This window comes from Chiloscyllium plagiosum, unplaced genomic scaffold, assembly GCF_037043375.1.
Source record: "Chiloscyllium plagiosum isolate Xiang-an unplaced genomic scaffold, Cpla_swu_hap1 HiC_scaffold_3, whole genome shotgun sequence".
In the NCBI taxonomy this organism is placed as follows: Eukaryota; Metazoa; Chordata; class Chondrichthyes; order Orectolobiformes; family Hemiscylliidae; genus Chiloscyllium; species Chiloscyllium plagiosum.
The window spans coordinates 46304742-46329731 of NW_028270141.1; the positions used below are offsets into that span (position 1 = coordinate 46304742).

General features: G+C 40.9%; 1 protein-coding gene across 1 annotated transcript in view; it reads right to left on the reverse strand.

Moving 5' to 3' along the window:
* Positions 1-24990, reverse strand: part of col21a1 (collagen, type XXI, alpha 1) — a 474425-nt gene that overhangs the window by 218272 nt on the left and 231163 nt on the right. The window contains exons 12-15 of the mRNA XM_087979161.1: positions 18409-18462; positions 16386-16439; positions 16224-16277; positions 16076-16129 (exon numbers count right to left, since the gene is read on the reverse strand). Of these exons, the coding sequence (XP_087835287.1) occupies positions 16076-16129; positions 16224-16277; positions 16386-16439; positions 18409-18462 (216 nt within the window). The remainder of the gene's footprint in view (positions 1-16075; positions 16130-16223; positions 16278-16385; positions 16440-18408; positions 18463-24990) is intronic.

Below are 24990 nucleotides of genomic sequence, written 5' to 3' on the forward strand. Positions count from 1 at the left end.
CTTCACTCATAAACACTCTCTGACTTATCAGTTAGAAGTCACAGCTTACAATAACAGTTGCAGGAAAGATAAACTTTTTCTTTGAGGATTACAGTGAATTTTGACTGCAGTGATCAGAAAGACCATTCCCAATTGGGGAAAAACTGAACGCTTCTCTTTCTTTATAACTTGTTCCCAGCTGCAAGCTGTTCAGTTATCTGAAAACCAATCACAGGCAAAAAGATCTCTCACATTGGTAACTGGTCATAAGTCCGATAACCAATCAACTTCTCATTGCCAGCAAAACCAACATCTGTATACTCACACAGGTCCAAATAGTCTACAATTCAATTTCAATGAATAATTGTTTAGTTGTTTATATGCTATCTAGCATGAATGTAAGGTTATGTTGCCTTCAAAACATACTGCACCTGTTCAAACACTGGCTTTAAAACAGCGCTTTCTCATTTCAATTCATAGTCTTTAAAAACACAAACTAAAATGACATGGTCTTTACAAGTTCCATGCAAACTAAAGGATAGTGTTGTATCTGTTTTCCTAACTATGTGCTGTACCTGGTAACATTTTGTGACACGTGGACCAGAGCATATAGGATCCTCTGTACTTCAGAATTCTGCCATCATTCTCTGTTTAAATAATACACTGCTCTTTTTATTTTTTTTTGCCGAAATGAACAATTTCACATTTTTGCAGATTAATATTCCATTTTCCAGATTTCCGCCCACTCATTCAACCTATGCATATTGTTCTGCAACATCCTTATCTCCTCTTCACAACAAGCTTTCCTATTTCTGCAGACTTCACTGTTGTGTCCTTGCTACCCTCATCTAAGTCATTGACATAAATTGTAAAATGTTGAGACACCAGTGCAGACACCAGTGGGACTCTACTCAACACATTCTCACGTTTGCATAATTGGGAGCTGCCGGTGTTGGACTGGGGTGTACAAAGTTGAAAATCACACAATTCCTAGTTATAGTCCAACAGGTTTAATTGGAAGCACTAGCTTTTGGAGTGCTGCTCCTTCATCTGGTAGTGCTTCCAATTAAACCTATTGGACTATAACTAGGTGGTGTGTGATTTTTAACTTTGTACACTTTTGTATAATCTCTGGTTTGTGCCTGCCAAGCAATCTTCTATCTGTGCTAGTTTGGAAACCCTCAAATTATGTGCTTCACTTTAAAGTGGAATAAAGTGGAAAAGTGACCATAATTTGGTTATGTTTAGTTTAGCGATGGAAAGGGATAGGTACATGCCACAGTCAAGAGTTATCGATGGGGGAAGGGTCATTACAATGTGATTAGGCAAGACTTAGGATGCATAGAATGCAGTGGATGGGGACAATCGAAATGTGGAGCTCGTTTAAGGAACAGATATCGCATGTCCCTGGTATGTCCCTGTCAGGCAGGGAGGAAGTGATGAGGTAAGGGAACTGTGGTTTACTACAGAAATTGCATCTCTTGCTAAGCGGAAGGAGGCTTATGTGACAATGAGATAAGATGGTTCAGATGAGGCGATGGAGAGTTATAGATTAGCTAGGAAGGATTTAAAGAGAGAGTTAAGACTAGCAAGAGAGGACATGAGCAGTCTTTAGCAGGTAGAATAAAGAAGAACACTAAAGCTTCCAATAGGTACATGAGGTATAAAAGGAGTACTCGGGTAGGAATAGGGCCAGTCAAAGACAGAAGTGGGAAGTTGTTTGTGGATGCTGGGGATATCGGAGAGGTGCTAAATGAATATTTCTCATCAGTTTCCACTCAGGAAAAGGAGAATATTGTAGAGGTGAAGAATGAGACATGAGATATTAGACTAGAAAGGATCAAAGTTAGTAAGGAAGAGATGTTATTAATTCTAGAAGGAGTGAAAATAGACAAGTCCCCCTGGGCCAAATGAGATTTATCTGAGGATTCTCTGGGAAGCTAGGAGGAGGTATTGGAGCCTTTGGCTCTGACCTTTGCGTTGTCATTGTCTACAGGTTTAGCACCAGAGGACTGGAGGATTGCAAATGTTGTGCCCTTGTTCAAGAAGGGCAGTAGAGGTGACCCAGGTAACTATAGACCAGTAAGCCTTACGTCTGTTGTAGAAAAAGTTTTGGAACGGATTATGAGAGATAGGATTTATAATCATCTAGCAAGCAACAATTTGATTACAGATATTCAACATGGTTTTGTCAAGGGCAGGTCATGTCTCAAAAACTTCATTGGGTTTATTGAAAAGGTGATCAAGCATATGGATAAACGTAAGGCAGTTGACATGGTGTACATGGATTTCAGTAAGGCCTTTCATAAGGTTCCACATGGTAGACTGTTGGAGAAAATGCAGTGGCATGGGATTGAGGGTGATTTTGCAGCTTGGATTAATAAGAAGGCAGCGAGTGGTGGTTGAGAGAAAATATTCAGCCTGGAGTCTGATTACTAATGGTGTGCCACATGGATCTGTTTTGGGACCACCGCTGTTTGTCATTTTATAAATGACTTAAATGCAGGCACAGATGGATGGGTTAGTAAGTTTGCAGATGACAGTAAAGTTGGTGGAGTAGTGGATAGTGTGGAAGAATGTTGCAGATTGAGGGGTGATAGATTTACGACAGATATGAGGCAGGTTCTTTGCTCAGAGAGTGTTAAGGGCATGGAATACCCTGCTTGCCAATGTAGCTAACTCTGCCACATTAGGGAGATTTAAACAGACCTTGGATAAGCACATGGATGATGATGGGATAGTGTAGGAGGACAGACTTAGATTAGTTCACAGGTCGGCACAACATCAAGGGCCGAAGGGCCGTTCTGTGCTGTATTGTTCTATGTTCTATGTTTAAAGTGGCATCTTGTCAAATGTTTTATGGAAATCCAAATACAATCAATCAATGGGCTCCTGTTTATCTATTGCACATTTTCCTTCTTCAAAAAACTTAAATAATTTGGTTAAACATAATTTCTCTTTCAGAAAATTACGATGACCCTACCAGATTAATATAAATATTTCTGAGTGCCCAGCCATAACCTCCTCATAACTGATTTTAACATCTTCCTCATGACAGGTATCAAGTTAACTGACTTATTCATTCTTGCCTCCCTCCCTTCTTGAATACAAGGGTTAAATTTGCTATGTTCCAGTATGATGAAACCTCCAGAATATCATGAATTTTTGAAAATTAACACCAATGCAGCTACAACTTTATTAGTCACTTCTTTTAAGGCCCAAGGACAGACGAGGGAAGAAGGATGTGGTCACACCTTTCTATGGAGAGGAAAACCCAAGAATCAACCAATGACAAATGAAGTTGGATTCACAATTGAGAACAGTATGGGGCAACATGGTGGCTCAGTGGTTAGCACTGCTGCCTCACATCAATAGAGCCCCAGATTCAATTCCAGCCTGGGGCACCTGTCTGTGTGGAGTTTGCACATTCTCCCTGTGTCTGCGTTGGTTTTCTCCGGGTGCTCCGGTTTCTTCCCACAATCTGAAGATGTACAGGTTAGGTGAGCTGGCTCTGCTAAATTGCCCATAGTGTTCAGGGATGTGTAGGTTAAGTGTATTAGTCAGGGGTAATAGGGGAGGATAGAGGGTAGGATAATAGGGGAGGGGAATGGGTTAAACACCAGCATTGGAAACAATGCCCAAATCTGGAAATGGTCAAAAAAAGGTAGGAATAAATTACTGCAGATGCTGGAACCTTTACTGGAGACAGAGCAAGGTAATGTTTCGAGTCTAAGTGATTCTTCATCAGAGCTGAAGTGAAGTACTATAGTTCAGAATGGTAGTCGTGTAGGATACTGGTGGAGAAAAGATCTTAGTAGTTTACATTAAGTGATCGGATGTGAAAATGGCAGAACAATGGTGTATCACCTGCCAGATTTGAAAATACAGGGGAGGAGAGGACATGCCAACAAGCTAAGAGGAAGGAAAGAAATGGTTCACTATTTGAAGGTGTTGAACTCAATATTAAGTCCAGAAAGCTCTAAAGTGCCTAGTCTGAAGATGAAATGTTTTTCTCCAGTTTGCGCTGTGATTCACTGAAACATGCAGCATGCCAAAGGTAGACATGTGAGTACGTGAGCAGGACACTGTATTAAAATGACCAGCTATAGGAAGGTGCATAGACTGGAAGCGTTCCACAAAGCGGTCACTCAGTCTGTGTTTGGTTTCTCCAATGTAGAGTAGACAAAATTGAGTGCAGTGAATACAATACATAAGAATGGAGGAGGTGCAGGTGAAATGTTGCTTCACCTGGAAAGACTGTTTAGGCCATTGGATGGTGAGCAGGGAGGAGATGAAGGGGCAGGTGTTGCACCTTCTGCGGTTACATGGGAAGGAGTCATGGAAAGGGGGGATTGGTGTTGGTGGTTGTGGATTGGACTAGGGTGTCTCAGAGGAAATTATCCCTGTGAAATGCAGACAGGGGAGTGAGGGGAATATGTGTTTGGTAATGGTGTTCTGCTGGAGCTGTCTGAATTGCTGGAAAATGATCCTTTGAATGGGAGGCTGGTGGGATGGAAAGTGAAGACAAGGGGAACCTGATCATACTGTTGTGAGTGATGGAAAGGGGCAAGGGTGCAAGCACAGATGATAGGTCAGATTCAATTGAGGGTCCTATCAACCACAGTCATGGAAGAGGCAAGCCATATCAGCAGTGCCATTTTGGAAGGTGGCACCATCTGAAGAGATCAATGTAGGCAAAGGAACTGGAAGAATGGGATGGTGTCCTTGCAGGATGTAGGGTGTGATGAGCTGTAGTGAAGGTAGCTATGGGAGTCTGTGACTTTGTAGTGGATAGCAATGGACAGTTTATTCCCTGAAATAGAGATAGAGAGGTCAAGGAAAGAAAGGGAAGTGTTGGAAATGAACGATGTGAAAGTTATGGAAGGGTGGAAATTGGAAGCAAAGTGAATGAAGTTTTCAAGGTCCTGGCAGGAGCATGAAGCGGCACCAAAGCAGTCCTCAATGTACTGAAAAAAAAGAAAGGATTTGGGAATTGCAATTGATTGGATACTCCTGCTCACCAAATGTGTGAAATACTAGTTGGTCACCAACACACTGCTCCACTAAAAAGACAAGTTCAAGGCTTCATAGAGACAGTCATTACCAATGTACTAGCAAATGATTGATTGCGTCATTGTTCAATCCTAACACCGAAAGGATGCCCTCATTGCCATAGCAATGAGCAGTGCAGACAACTGCTGGACGGATCACCAGCTCATTCACTCCTCAATGACCAACAAATGTCACTAAAAGCAGCTGAAAATGAAGAAACATTTTAGAAAAAAGAAGCTCAAAAGTTAAACAGCTACAAGAGACAAGCAGACTAGTACACTTCAAACAATTTCTTCACTAAAATCTCCAAAGAGTTAATTTTAACAGAGTGGATGCAGTCTGGAAACAGATGAAGACAACCATCATCTCATACTACAAGAGCAGGAAACACCAAGACTGGTTCGTCGAGGATGACCACATCATCCAACACCTCATCGACAACACCTCTCCATGCCAGGCAAAACAACATTAATAAAGCAAAGAGGAGAACTCCTCAAACAGCTAAAGTGGAGTTACAAAGAAGAAAAGGAAAATCGAGAACTAATGGTGGCCTGAGAAAACTAAGGAGTTGCAATTCCTTGCTGACAAGCATGACACCAGGCTTTCTTCAGTGCCACCAAGACAAGATAGAGACCCGATATCCTTTGGCCTCAAATCGATATGAATGAAGAATGGAATCCTTTTAACAGATAGAGGAAACATCAGCCTTCGATGGAGATAACACTTCAATGAACTACTAAACTGTGATACAATCAACAATGAGGACATGATTCAGGAAACCCTCAACTCCCCAAAGATGATCTCCCACTGTGTATCACAGAATTTGAAACTGCGATTAGACACATGAAGAATGGTAAAGCTGCAGAAGTAGGTGGGATTCCCCAGTGCAGATTTTCAAACCGGAGAGGCAGAGCTTACCCATCATCTCCATCAACTGTTCCTGAAAATCTGGGATGAAGAGAAAATCCCTGCCGATCTCAGGGATGCTGCCATCTCCACTGTCTTCAAGAAAGGAGACAAAGTTCGCTAATGGAACTACCAACGTATTCTATTCTTGATTGACAGAAACAGCATGGCCTGAATCCTTGTTAGGTATCTTCACCCAGTCTCTGAGGAAACCCGTCCTGAAAGCCAATGTAACTTCCGCTCAAACAATGCAATTACGTATGTGATTTTCACTGCTCAGCAACTCCAAGAAAAACACCATGTACAAACGAAACACTCCACATGACTTTCATCGATCTGAGCAAGACTTTTGATTCCATCAATTGAGAAGTGATAGTGAAGACCCTATAAAAGGCCAACTGTCCAGTGAAAGTTATCAAGATCCTCTGTCTCCTCCACAACAAGATGTTAGCAATGGTCTTCACTGATGGTAAAATGACAGAATCCTTGAGATAAAACGAGGGCTGAACAGTATGTGTCATCGCCCCCAACATTTCTTCCATTCTTCAATTTGTCTAGAACAAGCTTCCCAGTGGTGTGGACATTATCTATTGGATGGAAAGAAAACTTTTCAAACTTAACTTTTCAATCCAAGAAGAAGATGGCACTGACTTTGCTTGTGAAATTTCAGAATGCAGATGACAATGCCATCTCTGCTCTCTCCGAAGAGAATCTTCAAACCTCGCTTAATGCCTTTGCAGAAGTGTACTGAAGAATTGGTCTCAGCCTCAACCCCAAGAAGTCTCAAATCATTTACCAACCTGTCCCAGCTCAAATCGTTTACCAACCTGGTCCATCTTGCCATTAAGATCAGTGGAGAAATCCTCCCAAAAGTGGAACATTTCCTTCACCTAGGAACCCACCTCTCAGCTAAGGCTGATATTGATGTGGAGATTCTACATGTCAGCCCATCTGTGAACATACTTTCAGATGCTTAAGGATGAGAGTCTTCAATGACCACAACAACCCGGGCAGATACCAAGATCCTTGAGTATAAGCCAGTCATCCTTCTAACTCTTGTATATCGCACTGACAGATGAACTATATATAGAGCCACCTAAAAGAAGTATCATCAATGCCCTTTGAGATGGATTCTCCACATTAACTGGAGAACAAACATACTAACATCAACATCCGTAAAACTATGAATAACACTAACATCAAGACCATGATTGAAATCAACTCCACTGGGTTGGCCATGTGTTTAGGATGTCTAGGCTCTGACTACCAAAGCAAATTTTCCTTGCCCAGTTTAAGGATGGCAAATATGAGGAGGACAAAAGAAGCATTTCAAAGACTCACTGAAGGCTTCCCTCAAGAAATCAGCCACACAAGGACCCACAGAACCCATGACTAGTGACAAAGACTTTTCTAGGTAGACAATCATACTCATTAATGAGTGATTGTGATCACTGGTATTTGTCATATTCCTATTTTGCTCTCCTGTCTTGAGTCTGCTCTTGATTTTCTACATCTAACCGAGATGGATCTCTCATACACTGTCAAAGGCCTTACTAGTTCCCTAGCTATGCAGCTAGCTAAAACACCAGTCTCCGCATAGTTCAGGTGCAGAACATTCTAATGCTACAGACTGCATTTTTCCTTACCTTAGTTCCTGCACACATCTCTCTCACACCAGTCTTTGATCCACACACCTCACATTGCCATTCTCTAATTTTATTTGCCCTATCAATTTTGAAGTGGCACAGGTAAAAATGCAGGGATAATTACCTTTGAGGTTCTGCTTTCTAGTTTAGCACCTAGTTTCTCATTTCTCACAGCAGAACTTCTTTTCTTGTTCTACCTGTCTTGTTGATACCGATGTTGACCACTGAATTCTCCCTTTCCCATTGCAAGTTCTCCAGATTACAGCAGATATCGCAGCCCTGGCACCAGATAGATGACATAACTAACTGGATGCAAGCTGTAGGGGAAAAGAAAATCTCCAAGATGGTGGTGGTGTAGGACTCCGGAGTAGCACGTCCACTCTGTTTGTTTCTTTCCTTTCTTCCTCTCTCTTTCCACTTTTTTTTTCTTTTTTCTTTTCACTTCCTGTCCCCAGGTGACACTGATGATGTCCAGGGTGAAAGCCAGTGCGGACTCCCAACCTCAGTGTGGACTTGAATTCTCAGCCTCAGAATGGACTTGAACTCCCAACCCCAGCATGGACTCAAATCCCCAACCTCAGCATGGATTCGACTCCCAGCCTCAGCATGGTGTCAAACTCCTGGCCTGAGCTTGGACTTGACTCCTCACCTTGGCATGAAACCCAGCCCTGGTGTGGTCTAGTTTGGAAGAACTATTATTTCAACCCGTTATTTTTCTATTTTTCTAATTTATTGCTGGAATTTTTATTTCTTTACTTTTCTAATTTTTTCCCCTCAGAATTTGTCCTCAAGAATCTGTACTTAGGTACCTAAGTTGGCACCTTGTAAGTAGCTGGAAATGTGTTGCTGGAAAAGCGCAGCAGGTCAGGCAGCATCCAGGGAACAGGAGAATCGACGTTTCGGGCATAAGCCCTTACCTTGTAAGTAGCGAATTGTAAACTTTTCACTGTACTCATGAGAGTACATGTGACAATGAAGCTAATTCTTCTCTTCTCTATTTACTGCAGAGAACAGTGTATATACTCTTCAGTATACTGCTCCCTACAACAATTATATTTCTTCATGCTCAACCTCCAATTGAATGGCTTCCTGTATCAATGTGCCATTGTCAGTTAGCTCATCCGTTTGCAGCTCTTGCTGTCATCTAAATAAGCTAAATAAACCTTGAATCTGTCAGACAATTGCAAAAGGTGAGGCTCCTGTGCTGTTGCCCACTGGATCATTTTATTTTCCTCAGTCATGGTTACACCCTCCTCTATCTGACAACCGGCAAATGGCCATGATAACTTAAGGGAATAAAACAAGAGGAGCTGATTCATCCTTACTCACCTGGTCATAACAGACTGCCAATCAAACTCTCAGGCACTGCAAACTAACTAACCAGGCCACTATTTTGGAATACAGATCATTTCTCAGGCCAGCCAGTGCTCAGGTAGATGGAGTAGGAGTGTGTTTAGAAATCGTCTGAAGCACTAGCCCCTTGTCTGCCACCAGCAAGTCATATCCAGGCAGCTGCACTGCTCTTAATGGCACAAAGGTCTGAAGATCAAATAGAATTTTCCAATCAGTCTTTGATAATTTGACATAAGAGGCACTTAACTTAACCTGACTAGAGGCTTCTTATTAAATGCTTCATGATGTAGGCATTGCCGGCAAGGCCTGAATTGTTGCCCACCTCTGTGTACCTGAGAAGCTGGTGGTGAGCTGCCTCCTTGAACTGCTGCAGTCCATTTGGTGTAAGTAGAATATTATGATCTTGACGGTGCACAGAAATAGGAGCAGGAGTAGGCCATTCAGCCCTCTGAGCCGAAATCACCAAATAGTTAGATCATTGCTGATCTTCTATCTCATTGCCATTTTCCTGCAATATCTTTCTTTTGATATTTTTAATATCTAGAAATCTATCAATCATTGACTTGAATATACTCAATATCTGAGCCTCCAGAGGGACAGGGAATTTCAAGGATTCATTTCTGTGTGAAGAATGTGCCCATCTCAGTTTTAAATGGGAAGGAATTCTAAATCCCAGTTATTGGTTGGAAGCATTATGCTGCAGGGCTGCATGTTTGAACAAAATTTGCACTACACAAGAATTAAACAAAGTAAGTACTACTAACCCATGGGTAGAACATTCCCAGGATTTGAACAGCATGGGCAAAGGCAATGAATTTGAGAAAATATGGCAAGAATAAAAATATCTGATTATCAACATTGAGAAAATTAGTCTGAATTTTCCCTCAGAGTGTCAAAAGCTAGATGAGAATCTTGCCTATAATGGGTGGTCACATTATTTCCATGTATTTGCAACTCATCGATAGCTAATTAATCGTTTTTCATTTGTATGCAATTTACAATTTTCCATGCACTGATGAGAAACTAGAAGTTGCCAATTTCCAACTTTAAAGTCAAAACAGTTACTTAAGGTCCATTCAGCAACATCTCATTGCATACTCCATGGGCAGCAACTGTTCCACTCTGTTCACATATGTCGCCAGTGAGAAAATACCAGCTTCATCACATCATCATCATGACTGCTCTCAGACTGACTTCTAATGCTTTTTGCGACTTAATTACTATACTTTGGAACTCATCAACACCCCACATTACAATTCTCTTGCCAGGTTGCTCTGTACATGGAGAGACACACTCATTTAATGCATCCACAAAAGGTGCATTTGTGGCTGTTAACTTGTTTGCCTAATACTCACTCAATCCATGCTTACTTGGACACCCATAGCACCTCTATCTTATATTGCCTTCCATTTTAGTGCATTGCTACTTTAAAGGGAACTTACAGAGTCATAGGAAATCTGGCCTGATTTGCTTGCTAGTATAGACAGAAAGCCAGGTGACTTATCATTGTGGCCAGTACTGAACTTTCAAGTGGATGAATATGTTGTTGTATGGCATCACATCATCTCAGTGTCACACTTACAGCATGTGCCAGCAGCTTATGAGGCACATTGAATGTGCTTCAACAAGATGGCTGTCCTGAAAGTCTAAGGGTAGTAGTCCTCAGTGGAGTGGAGTCAGGGATACTGCCACATTTAGTAAAGGGCATCATCCAACTTATTCCAGGGATTGGCAATGGTCAGTTGGTGCTTGTGTGATCAGGATCCAGGGAACTGGGTCCTGGATTACACCACAATTAGTCCGGCAGGTCAACTCCAACTATCCCAAGGATTACCAGTAAGTTAGTCAGCGAGCTGTACAGACATGTGTCAATGAGCTTGGTTCAGTCGCAGCTCTCCTCACAAGTCAGTCTGAGCGAGTGGGAGCCACATCAATCCTGGGGTTTTAGGCAGTAAGTATCAAGGGCAGTTCATGCTGTGTTGGAGAAAGTAGGGAATTCAGGTGTGGTGAGTGGTTGAATTACCCTTTGACACTGATGGGATAATGATATTGAAGTGGGAACAACTCAAATGTAAGCACTGGGTCTGATATAGAATAGGAGGGCACAAGGTATGTGGGAGGAGGAGTTTTTGCATATCACCACTACACTTACTTCATTTCTGAAGAAGACATATATTGGATTGGAAATATTAACAGTTTCTTTATCCACAGATTCTTCAACCTAGCTTTAAATAGTGGGACAATGGATTGCAATAGCAAGCATAAGAATGCAGTAGACCAAATCCTGAGGGAGAATATATGGGATAATAAATATCAAATAAAAGGACTGGATGGGGACATGGGGAGCAAAATGATGGGGTTGACATGGACAGCAACAGAAAAAGAAACATGAATGGTCAGTGAGGGGTAGGAATTTTGACTAATAGGTGGAACTAGTATCTCACTCACAGGAGTGTCAACTAGACAATGTGTCATTTTCAATCAAATATCAATTGCACAGTAAGGATAAAAAATATCTGCCAGCACACTATTAGTGGCTTGGGTTTGTTGTGTTTTGTTTGTGGGGGCAGGCATGTATGCATTGTGAAAGCTTTGAATGGTAACTGTGTTAATCAGTCGTCAATTGATTCAATGAGGACACACATCTGCCATTAAATTATTCTTCATGTGCAGGTCATTCATTGCCCAACAATGAATTTTATTAATCTTGGCCATAATCAATCATGACCATTTCATTGTTCATGACAATTTAATTCGTATAATCCATGATAAGCAGAATGGATCAGAAACAAACTTAAAAGTCTCATCTGTGGCTTTCAGTTCTCAAACATATTCCAAAGTTCTTATTGCTACAGAATCCTTCACAACTGCTATCTTCTCCCACTGCTCTGCAAGTATGTGAGAACATGGGGCACTTTTATACTCAATGCTGCATACCTTGGGCACATTGGGGATGGAGAGCAATGAGGTAGTAGTCAAGAGTGTGGTGCTGGAAAAGCACAGTCGGTCAGACAGCATCCGAAGAGCAGGAGAATCGACGTTTCGGACATAAGCCCTTCATCAGGAATCACGCTCATGACTGAAATGCCGATTCTCCTCCTCCTGCTCCTTGGATGCTGCCTGACCGACTGTGCTTTTCGAGCACCACACTCTCAACTCTGATCTCCAGCATCTGCAGTCCTCATTTTCTCCTAGCAATGAGGTAGTAGTCCTGCCGCAATTAATAATATCCCAATACTGTTTGCCTACATGGCTTGTGCTGCATAACCTGTATAGGGTGAAATAAGGTAGTGGTCACTGCCGTTTTTCTCAAAGGCCTCAATGCCATAGTGTTTCATGGCCTATGATAAAGCCTAATTCATATCACTGAGGAACTGTTCTGTTTCTCCACAAATGATCAACACACACTTCTCCAATGGATCCAGCAATGGCAGGTATTATCATTGCTACTGTGGTCCTACACAATCAATGCAGAAGAAGGCAGGAGTTAGAAATACATTAGTAAGCTGAAGAACAACAGTCTGCTCCAGGAGCTGCCACACAGCTTTCATGAGGAGAAGCTACAGTAGAAGCTCCTTTCAGGAGGTGGAGGAGGGTCAGGAGAGCCAGAATCTGTTGTCCTCACTGTCATGCTCCAGATGACCAAGAATTGTACAGGTACAGACTCAGGATGTCCTAGGAAAGCATAATTGAACCAACAGGATGTGAGCTCAGAGATGTGGATGGACATTTCACCCTGGTGACTGCTCATTCCAAAGATTCACCAGACACCAGTGTAGAATCTCTCAAATGTAAACAAAAGTATTCAGGATATTAAAAACAAAATATGTATAAGATTCTACCGCTTCATCATTTTTCCGAGATTAGGTCAGTGCTACAAGCCCAGGCTGTGGGACTGTCCAATAAAGATGGCTACACTCAGATGCAGGGCACAGTAAACTCGACAATGTACCATCATCAGTGCCATATTATACCACAAATGAATTTATTAGCAGGAAAGGCTTCCTAATCAATGTTCAACTCACTTATGATAATAAAAACATAGAAAATAGGTGCAGGAGTAGGCCATTCAGCCTTTCAATCTTGCTTGCCCCATCATTCCATATATTCATGGCTAATCATCTAACTCAGGACCTTGCTCCATGTACTCTTTGATTCCTTTAACTCTAAAAACTACACTAACTCTCTCTTGAAAAAAAAACAATGTTTTTCTGTGGAAGAAAATTCCACAGGGTTACTACGATCTGCGGAAAGAAGTTTCTCTACGTATTAGTCCTAAACAGCCTTAGCCTTTAACTCTTGACCCATGGTTCGAAACTCCCCAAACATCGGAAACGTTCTTCCTGCATTTACCCTATCTCGTCCTGTTGGATTTTATAGGGTTCTTTGAGACTTCATCCTCATTATTCTAAATTCCAGTGAATAATTCCTAGTGAATAGATTCAGTCTCTTTTACCTACTGCACACTATTTAGCCCTTTTCAATAAAAAATCTGATGTCCTTTTAGTGTTGCAGCTTATGCTTTATTTACTGCAGTCATATTGAATTTGAAGTCATCACAGATCAAAATACGGAAAGATAGGAAACAGGCTGCCAATCCACAACCACCTACTTCAGACACATCAAGTTAAAACTACCCCCAACCAGAGGTGAGAGCAAGACTTTACTCAATATTTATCAATTAATTAGTAATTGTTGTTTTTTATTTCTTGTCTGAGCCAAACAGTATAAAAACATTCGATTTCTTACACTGCATTACAGCCATGATGTTACCGAATGATAAAGCTGACTTGAAAGGTCAAATGGTGTACATCTGTTCCTATTTTTACGGATGATATTCTGGCTGTTTATATATCATGGTCTCCTTTTCCAAGTACTGGCTAGCTCATAACTCACTACTAGACGTGACATCGCATTGGATGCAAATAAAAAAGGTAAAATTATCATTGTCTTACCCAGAACATAGAGATAGAGAGAGAGAGCGAGGGAGAGAGAAAACGGGTGATGGTTTAACATGAGAATCACCACATATCAGTTGAGGGGACAGTCAGAGGGTCAAGATGTTGGACAGCACAGAAAGAGACCCTTCAGTCCAATTCATTTATGCCAACCAGATATCCGACATTAATCCAATCCCATTTTCCAGCATTTGGTGCATATCCCTCTAAACTCTTCCAATTCATATATCCATCCAAATGCCTTTTAAATGTTGTAATTGTATCAGCCTCCAACACCTCCTCCAGCAGCTCATTCCATACACACATCACCCTCTGCATGAAAACGTTGCCCGTTAGATCCCTTTTATATCTTTCCCCTCTCACCTTAAATCTATGCCACCTATTTTTGGACTCCCCCACCCTGAGAAAAAGACCTTGGCTATTCATCCTATCCATGCCCCTCATGATTTTATAAATTTCAACAAGGTCACACTTCAACCTCCTGACACTCCAGGGAAAATAGCCCTAGCCTATTCAGCCTCTCACTATAGCTCAAGACCTCTAACCCCAGCAATATGCTTGTAAATCTTTTCTGCACCCTTTCAAGTTTAACAATGTCTTTCCCAAAACAAGGAGACCAGAATTCAATTCAGTATTCCAAAACTGGCTTAACCAATATCCTATACAGTCCCAGCAACATGACCTCCCAACTCCTATACTCAATGCACTGACCAATAAAGGCAAGTGTACCAAACGCCTTCTTCATTACCCTCAATACCTCTGACTCCACCTTCAAGGGACTTCTCCTCCCAAGTTCTCACTGGCTTGAAGGGTCCACTTAAGAAGGAATTAACCAATTTAGGGAAAATATTCCATCTGTGAACCATATAATGAAATCAGAGACCTGCTAATAGAAGATGTCCTCGATTTTGTGATGTACCCTGAAGCAACAGTGTCAGAGAAAGGTGCCAATAAATGTCAGGGGAAACCTGTGGCTTGGATTTCATCTTTCTAACATAGTTGAATTCTGGTGTCAGTTCAACGGCATTTCAAACAACAATAATGTTATCAAGCAGGCTAAGCAACAGTTTTAAACAGTTTTAAAATTTGCACAGATAGCAAATAGGGAAATAAAACTATAGATAATCTACACTTGCAATCACTTTACAGTTTGCAAAATAAAGACAATGACATATACATGGGATTATGCAGAACCTGAAATATGATATGATTTAAAAAATAACATAACATTTGAAAAAGTTGTGAATAAATTATCATTTCACGATATAAGAATGTTTTTCAGGGCCAGAGAGGTTGTTTATTAATAATTTTGATCTCTGTATGTCATTAAAAACCCATTATACTTCTTTCAACAGGGTATAACTAATAAATCTATAGAATAAAAGTGGAAATTCATACTAATATATGATATTTCAAAAGGATTCCATCTGCACAAACTTCAATAGCACATTCAATGGAGGAGCAAGGAATCACTGGCAACAATTTCTTGATTTCCATTTCATTTAACTGTGCAATTTCTGAAACGTCAGTTTCAGATTGTAATGACAAGTTCACTGTTACAATTGTAACCCCAAGTTTATCAGATATAATAAAACTTTTATCATGATGATTGGTTAATAAAAGATATATTTTAATGCTGTTTGTGTAGCTTGCTTCTCCAACTGTTTGTAACAGGTAGAGTACAGATCATACTCAAATAGCCCATGTTTGCAAAAGCCAAAAGAATATGGTTACTTCTGGATGTGGTTCAGCAGATAAGAAGCACATTCTGAACAATCCTGAATATTCTAACAGCCACACTTACAACCAATTTAACATAACTAATGGAGCTTATAGGATGGCTGATTTCCACTTGCTAAAATTGACGTTCGCAGGGACCCATTCTCTGCAAAAATATTTTTTAATGTCTTGTGCCTTTTCTAAGTTACCCAGAAGAATGGGTAATAATTCTCCATGGCAACTAATCAGAGTTGATTTGCCAAAAACATTAGCATCCTTTTCCTCCTACAGTGTTTCTACAATATTGTAGAAATACAGTTTTGATTGTACTGCATTGAAACTGTTTGATATTTGGCATTCTTGCATTTATCCTGATTATTGTAAGATGAAAATCTCTGGCAATATGTTTTCATTTCAGCAATTACAGTATCAGGATAGAAACAAATTTTAAAATTCACAAACCTTTGTGCCAGGAATTCCAGGTAAGCCATTGTTCCCACTTGCACCTTGATGCCCCTATAATGTAAACAGATGTTACTGCAATTGTTTTATTGTGAACATTTTACACACTTTACGTTTTAATATCAAGTATAAAGTAAGTTAAACTTACAGGAAATCCACGTATTCCAGGAAAACCATGAGAACCTTTGTCACCTTTTGAACCCTTGCACAAAAAGTGGTATAAAAATTAGATTTTAAATATTTAATTTTACATTTTTAAAGCAATACATCGAATTTTTATTTACAAAGTTTTGAATGATTTCACATGTACCTTTTCACCCTTAAAACCATGTAGGCCTGGTTCCCCTTTTAAACCTTTAGAACCCTGAAATGCAAATAACATATGTGGTATTCAAACAAAAAAAATTCATAATGAAATAACAGTTCTTGACAGGAAGATTATAATGTCACTCAACAAGATGAGTTCCTTTAATGAACATAATTAAATATGTTTCTTAGGGTTTGCAGTGTATTTTTGGTTTGAAAGGAAAGCTTCTATTTCACTCTGGTTAACCATGTACTTCCATGTAGAATTCCAAAGACTTAAATGTTTTTAACTATAACAGTTGGCCGTCATTAATAAACAGAACATAATTCTCAAAAGACCATAAGACTTAAAGATACAGGAGCAGAAATAGGCCATTCAGCCCATCAAGTCTGCTCTGGTATTCAATCAAGTCTGTTTCTCAGTCCCATTTTCCTGCATTCTCCCACAGTGCTTGATCCCCTTATCTCTGTTTGAAATACACTCAATGAATTGGTCTCCACAGCTTGCTATGGCAATGAATTCCACAGATTAGCCACTCTGTCTGAAGATATTCCTTTTCATCTCAGTTCTAAATTGCTGTTCCTTCACTCTGTAGATGTACCCTTGGGACCCAGTCTCTTCTATTAGTAGAAACAACTTCTTCCTGACCATTCTAACCAGGCCTCTCGGTATCCTGTAAGTTTCAATCAGACTCCCCCCTCATCCTCCCACATGATGAGCTCTTCATCCCCTATCAGTGTTCCGAAAAGACCACTCGCTCCGTGACTCCCTTGTCAAGTCCACACCCCCCACCAACCCAACCTCCACTCCCGGCACCTTCCCCTGCAACCGCAAGAAATGCAAAACTTGCGCCCACACCTCCCCCCTTACTTCCCTCTAAGGCCCCAAGGGACACTTCCATATCCGCCACAAATTCACCTGCACCTCCACACACATCATCTATTGCATCCGTGGCCTCCTCTATATTGGGGAGACAGGCCGCCTACTTGCGGAACGTTTCAGAGAACACCTCTGGGACACCCGGACCAACCAACCCAACCACCCCATAGCCCAACAATTTAACTCCCCCTCCCACTCCACCAAGGACATGCAGGTCCTTGGACTCCTCCATCGCCAGACCATGGCAACACGACGGTTGGAGGAAGAGCGTCTCATCTTCTGCCTGGGAACCCTCCAACCACAAGGGATGAACTCAGATTTCTCCAGTTTCCTCATTTTGCCTTGTCTCAGTCAAATCCCTCGAACTCAGCACCGCCTTCCTAACCTGCAATCATCTTCCTGACCTTTCCGCCCCCACCCCACTCCGGCCTATCACCCTCACCTTGACCTCCCTCCACCTATCGCATTTCCAAAGCCCCTCCCCCAAGACCCTCCTCCCTACCTTTTATCTTAACCTGCTGGACACACTTTCCTCATTCCTGAAGAAGGGCTTATGCCAGAAACGTCGATTCTCCTGTTCCTTGGATGCTGCCTGACCTGCTGCACTTTTCCAGCAACACATTTTCAGCATCATACTTGCAAACCTCCTTTGGATCCCTACCAATGCCAGCACATCCTTCCTTCAATATGGGCCCACAGACTGCTCACAATATTCCAAATAAGGTCTGACCAGAGCCTTATAAAGCCTCAGCAGTACATCTTTGCTCTTGTATTCTAGCTCTCTTGAAGTGAATGCTAATGTTGCATTTGCCTTCCTAAATGCCAACTGAACCTGCATGCCAACTTTAAGAGAATCCTGAACTAGGACTCTCAAGTCCTTTTGTCCTTCAGATTTCAGAAGTCTTTCTCCATTTAGAAAGTATTCTTCCTACCAAAGTGCACAACTTCACACTTTCCCCATTGTATTCTGCCACTTCTTTGTCCACTGTCCTTACCTGCCAAGTCCTTATACAGTGTCCCCACTTCCTCAATATTACCTGCCCCTCCACCTATCTTTGTGTCATCTGGAAAGTTAGCAACAATGCCCTCAGTTCCTTCATCCAAATCATTAATGCATAACATGAACAGTTGTGGCCCCATTACTTACCACAGGTCCTGGTGGTCCAGGTGGTCCTTGAAACCCTGGAAGACCTTGTTCGCCCTGGCACAATTAAAAGATGATTTTACAATTTAAATTATGCTTTTTAATTAAATCACTCAAGCAAACTAAAATATCTCTTAATTTGGATTTTAGTACATTTCACACACCATAATCCATATGATAGAAAGGATTTACACCAGAGGCCAAATTTTGACATCCTAATGCAGTTACATCCTAATAGTGAATTAGACAAGTTTTTGAAACACATGAGGGTAGAGGGCTTGTAAGCCAAGGGGAGTGTCTATTCTGGAGTTGGGAATCTTTTGACAGCTATGTTTAAAAGTTGTTGATAACTTCTTGTTTTATAAACAAATCCACTGTAGACAGTGAGCTTGCCACGTGTGGGCTTCTCACATTGTGCCATTTGCCAGCATCTAATATGTGTGGTAGGATAATGTTTGTAATCACACTGGTGTCAATTTTGCCTTTAGATTGATTTTGTTATGGAATGTTGGTGACTGCTTCTGTAAATGATCATACACTGCACCCCATGACTTAGCTGTCCCATTGTTTTTGTTTAACTATTGTTATTGCTGTTGTGGAGTCAAAAGTTTGAAGGTGTTGCTGTCCTGCAACAATGACTTTGAACACTTGCCCATTACCTGATAGCGCATCAATGGTATGTTCTTTAGTTTTATCTGAATATTTATCAGTATTTTGATTAGTGTAGAAGTTATTACCCATGGGAGAGAGAATTTGATACTCATTAGCACAGAGGATCTTTTAATTAAATTCTTTATTAGCCACCCTGTCTGAAAATATTCCTTCTCATCTCAATTCTAAATTGCTGTTCCTTCACTCTGTGGATGTGCCCTTGGGGCTTACTCTCTTCGACTAGTAGAAACAACTTCTTCCAGACCATTCTATCCAGGCCTCTCAGTTTCATGTAAGTTTCAATCAGACTCCCCCCTCATCCTTCTCAACTCAACTGCTCTCACATGATAAGCTCTTCATTCCTGGTTCGTCTGATTGGTTGAGCTGCAGATTATTAAAAGCTTTATGTAGCAGGGCAGCAAAAAAAGAAACAGCCAGAACCTGCAAACAGAAAGTATCTACCTCTCCTCTTTTCTTACTCATTCTGTACAGAAAAAGGATAGATTAACCAAGAAAGCTTAAATTTTTTTTTAAATTCTGAAACAAGACCCAACTCCACTTGATCAATTATTTAATCAAAGAACAACTGTCATGTTACAAATATCAGTATATTATATTTGTTAAAATAAAAAGGATTGCGTGAAATATAGCTTTCCATCCTGTTGCCTAGACTTTTGATCTTCAGTATTTTGTTTATCCTGTCTAGATTCTTTTTCCATTTGAAGTACATATGTTAAACAGCTTGCCTTTTTTTGTCTTCACGGTGACTGAATATATATGTAGTTAAGGGTTTTGAAAGGGTATACTTTAAGTTGCACGGTAGTAAATTAGAAACCAATTCGTTTCTCCATTTTTTAAAAGTGTGTTATAAAAATAAAGATTTTTTTTTGCTGACAAAACCTGATGAGAATTGCTTTTGTCCTGAACAGCAGTCAGACAAATGGGTCATTTTGTGGCCTCATTGGGATTGTATATATTTGCAGATTTTGGGCGGCTTGTGGAACAGTGAGGCACAATTATTGGCGCACTCTTCCTAGTTAGCCATGTCAAAAAGTACAATTACTGTCATTCATACTAGGGCTAGAACAAGAATATTACTTGGCATGATGTCACAGGGATAGCATCACCTAGCTCTCAAAAGTTACATGTTTGCCTGGCCATAGCTACCTGCAATATTATAACTAGTATGAGAAGGATATGGCAGCATATTTTGGAGGCTGTCAGTCTAGGAATACAATGGATCAATTTAGGTGAATGGTAACAAAGACATGGATGAGGGGAGTCAAGTGATGTTATGGAGAAAGAAATAGATTAGATTACCTACAGTGTGAAAACAGGCCCTTCAGCCCAACAAGTCCACACCAACCCTCCGAAGAGCAACCCACTCAGACCCATTCTCCTACATTTAACCCTGACTAATCCACAGGGAGAATGTGCAAACTCCACACAGACACTGCCCGAGGTGGGAATTGAAACCGGGTCCCTGGCGCTGTGAGGCAGCAGTGCTAACCACTGAGCCACCGTGCCACCCTCTGCATGGTTAGTGGTTCAGTGGTTAGCACTGCTGCCTCACAGCACCAGGGTCCCAGGTTTGATTCCAGCCTTGGGTGACTGTGTGGAGTTTGCACATTCTCCCGTGTCTGTGTGGGTTTCCTCTGGGTGTTCCGGTTTCCTCCCATAGTTCAAAGATGTGCAGGTTAGGTAAATTAGCCATGCTAAATTGCCCATAATGTTAGGTGCACTAGTCAGAGGGAAATGGGACTGGGCGGGTTACTCTTTGGAGGGTCGGTGTGGACTTGCTGGGCCGAAGGACCTGTTTCCACACTGTAAGGAATTTTTAAAAAAATTGGTGGTTTTAATGATGGTGTGAACATATGTTCGGAAGTTGATCTTGGGATCAAATATGATACAAAGATTATAAATAGCCTTATTCAAACTCAGATGGCTGCCAGAGAGAGAGATGATTTGGTAGGTGAACAAGAGAGTTTTAGCCAGGACTGAAGAGAATTGCCTTCCTCATCCCATTATTAAATTGGAAGAAGACACACATGGATTTTAGATAAGCAGCTTGATAATTTGGCAAAAAATGACGGAGTTGAAAGAGGTGATGCTGAGATTGAGGTGCATGTTGTGAAACAATATATATGCAATTGAATGTGTTTTTAGATGAGAATCATCATGATGAAACAGGGGGAGGGGAAATGGGGCACACCAGAGCTAATGATGTAGGAATATGATGACAGCAAAGCATAGAAGTTCTCAGCATCTTGCAATTTGGAGGCTTGGTATAAATCCATAAGACATAGGAATAGAATTAGGCCATTCAGTCAACTAAGTCTACTCTGCCATTTGATCATGACTGATATATTTTTCAATTCCTTCTCTTGCCTTCTTCCCAGAACCATTGATCACCTAATCAATCAAGAACCCATCTATGTTTTAAATGCACTCAATAATTTGGATGCCAAAGCCTGCAGCAGCAATGAGTTCCACAGATTAACCACCCTCTGGCTGAAGAAATTCATCATTTCAGTTCTAAAGGGCCATCCCTTCACTCTGAGAGTGTGCCCTTGGGTCCTAGTCTCTCCTGCTAGTGGAAACAGCTTCTCCATGTCCACTCCATTCAGGCTTCTCAATATTATATAAGTTTCAATCAGATACCCCCTCATCGTTTCAAACTCTGTCGAGTACAGACCCAGAGTCCTTAACTGCTCCTTGTATGACAAGCTCTTCATCCCTAGGATCATTCTTGTAAACCTCCTCTGGACCCCTTCCAATGCTAGTACATCCTTCCTTACATATAAAGCCCGAAACTGATCACAATATTCCAAATATTTTCTGACCAAAGCCTTAGACAGCCTCAGCAGTACATTTCTGCTCTTGCATTCTAGTCTTCTTAAAATGAACGCTAATTTAGCATTTGCTTTCTTAACTGCCAAATGAACCTACATGTTAACTTTAAGAAAATCCTGAACCAGCACTCCCAAGTCCCTATGTGCTTCAGATTTTCAAAGCTTTTCTCCATTTAGAAAATAGCCTTATTCTCTATTCTTTGTCTTAGTGGATAACATTGTTGCCTTTGAATCTAAAGAGTGTGTTCAAATCCTATTCTAGTGTTTAAGCATATAATCTATGATAACACAACAAAGGGTAGATGAGATATTAAACTGAAGATCTTAAAAACTACTGGACTTGAAATGTCTCTCTCCACAAATGCTGCCAATCTGCTGAAATTCTTCAGCATTCTTTGTGTTTGTTTCAGATTTTTAACATAGGCAGTGATTTGCCTTTATTAAATTGATAGTTCTGTTATAGCATATTGATGCAAAATATCTCACAACACTACTTTGAAGGAAATAAGTTGAGTTCTTTCCTGTGTCCCAGCCCATATTATCTCTTAATGAACATTACAATAACTGATTATTTGAACTACTGTCTCATTGCTAAGCAAAAAATAGTTACCGTGCTACATAGATAGTTAGGACCTGAAAGGGTTAACTGATATCGTGTGATAGGTTCTATTGATCAGGATTTGAAGTACTATTTCTGGGAGGAGTTAACCAGTGTTGTTAGAATTCTGTGTTTCTCAATTTTGTGTGAAAATATAGTACTAGTAGAAATGTGAATATACTCTTAGGTTGAGCCTAATGTCTCACAAGAGAATATCATTTATCTCAGATGTAATGGAATTAGCTATTAAATAATATGTAATGAACCTATTTACTGTTCATCAAGATTGAGCCTATCTCCTGCATAAGGTGGTGTGTGAGCATCTTTCCCCACATGGTATCGATAGCTTAGACTAATACCAGCAGGAAGAACTATCTATCCAAGAAACCGCAGATAGTTCAGGTGAGCAACAGGGAAAGTGATGGCCTAGTGGTAGATCCATGCTAATATTTGGGGACATAGGTTTTAATCTCACTATGGCAGATGGTGAAATTTTAATTCATTCAATCCACCTGGAATTAAAAACGGTCGTAATGCTAACCATGAAACTAAAATTCAGGAGTTTCTGAAGTAGTGTCACTAGACTTGAAATGTTAACTCTGCTTTTTTTGCAGAGGTGTTGCCAGACCTGCTGAGTTCTTCCAGCAATTTCTGTTTGTGTTTCAGATCTTCAGCATCCATTGTTCTTTGTCTTATTTTAGTGGGTAAAGAAATCTTCTGCTGATTACCAGCTACTGTCTCCCCCCCACACAAACATTCCCTTGGTTGATGAATTAGTATTTTACCATGTTGAATCCCAATGGAAGGAAGCACTGAGGTGGCAAGCGTACAAAATTACTATTGGTTGGGGACTTCAATGTCCACCATCAAGACTGGCTCAGTCATGGTAAGTAACTACCACTTGACTCCCCAACGATGTCTACAATCCAAAATGTAAATATCAAGTGATGGAATACATCACAATTGCACAAACTAATGCAAGCTTCAATGACACTCAGGGAGCTCAATATCATCCAGAAAAAAACAGCTCACTTGATGGTAACTCATCCAGCACAATGAACTTTAACTTTCTCTACCACTGATGCATAGTGGCAACAGTGTGTACTGCTTACAAGATGCATTGCAATAACTCCCTGAGGCTTCTTAGATAGCACCTTCCAAGTCCATGTTCTCTATCACCTAGAAGGACCAAGGCAGCAGATATAATTGTATACCACTGAGTCATAGAGTCATAGAGGTTTACAGCAAATAAGCAGGCTCTTCAGCTCAACTTGTCCATGCTGCCTCATTTTCACAACTAAACTAGTCCTATTTGCCTGCATTTGGTCCATATTCCTCCATACCTAGCACACCCATATACCTGTCCAAATGTTTCTTAAATGACAGATCTGTATTTACCTCCAGAACTAACTTTGGCAGCCCGTTCCAGACACTCACCAACCTCTGCGTGAAAAAAAATGCCCATCTGGACCCTTTTGTATCCCCCTTCTCACATTAAACCTTTTTCCCTCTAGCTTTAGACTTCCCTACCATGTGGAAAAGCTGTAAGCTAATTACTTTATCTATGCCTCTTATGATTTTATGAAACTTTATAAGGTCACCCATCAGTCTTTTATGCTCCATGGGAAAAGTCCCAGCCTATCCATCCTCTCCTTATAATTCAAACTGTCCAGTCCAGGTAGCATCCTAGTGAACCATTTCTGCACTCTTTCCAGTTTAATAATATCCATTATATAGTAGGGCGTCCAGAACTGGATGAGTACTCCAAATGTGGCCTTACCAATGTCTTGTACAACTACAACAAGACATCATAACTCCTGTATTCAATGCTCTGACTAATGAAACCAAGCATGCTGAAAGTGTTCTCCACCACCCTATCTACCTGTGACTCCACTTTAAAGAAGCTATATACCCGTAACCCTAGATCTCTTTGTTCTATAACACTCTTCAGGGCCTACCACTGACTGTGTGAGTCCTGCCCTGGTTTGAGCTATCAAAATGCAACTCCTCACATTTATCTAAATTAAACTCCATCTGCCATTCCTCAACCCACTGGCCCAGTGGACCAAGGTCTCACTGTATACCCAGATAACCTTCTTCACTGTCCACTATATCAACAATCTTGGTGTCATCTGGAAACTTACTAACCATACCTCCTAAATTCTCATCCAAATCATTTATATAAATAGCAAATGACAGTAGACCCAGCAGTGTGCCATCTGATCCCTGTGGCACAATGCTGGTCACAGGCCTCCAGTTTGAAAAACAACCCTTTACCACCAGTCTCTGTCTTCTACCTTCAAACCAATTTTGTATGTATTTGGCTAGCTCTCCCTGGTGTGGCGCTCTTAATTCCTGATGAAGAGCTTATGCTCGAAACGTTGACGCTCCTGCTTCTCAGGTGCTGCCTGTGCAGCTGCGCTTTTCTAGCACCACACTTTTTGACTCTGATCTCCAGCATCGGCAGTATTCTCTTTCTCCTAG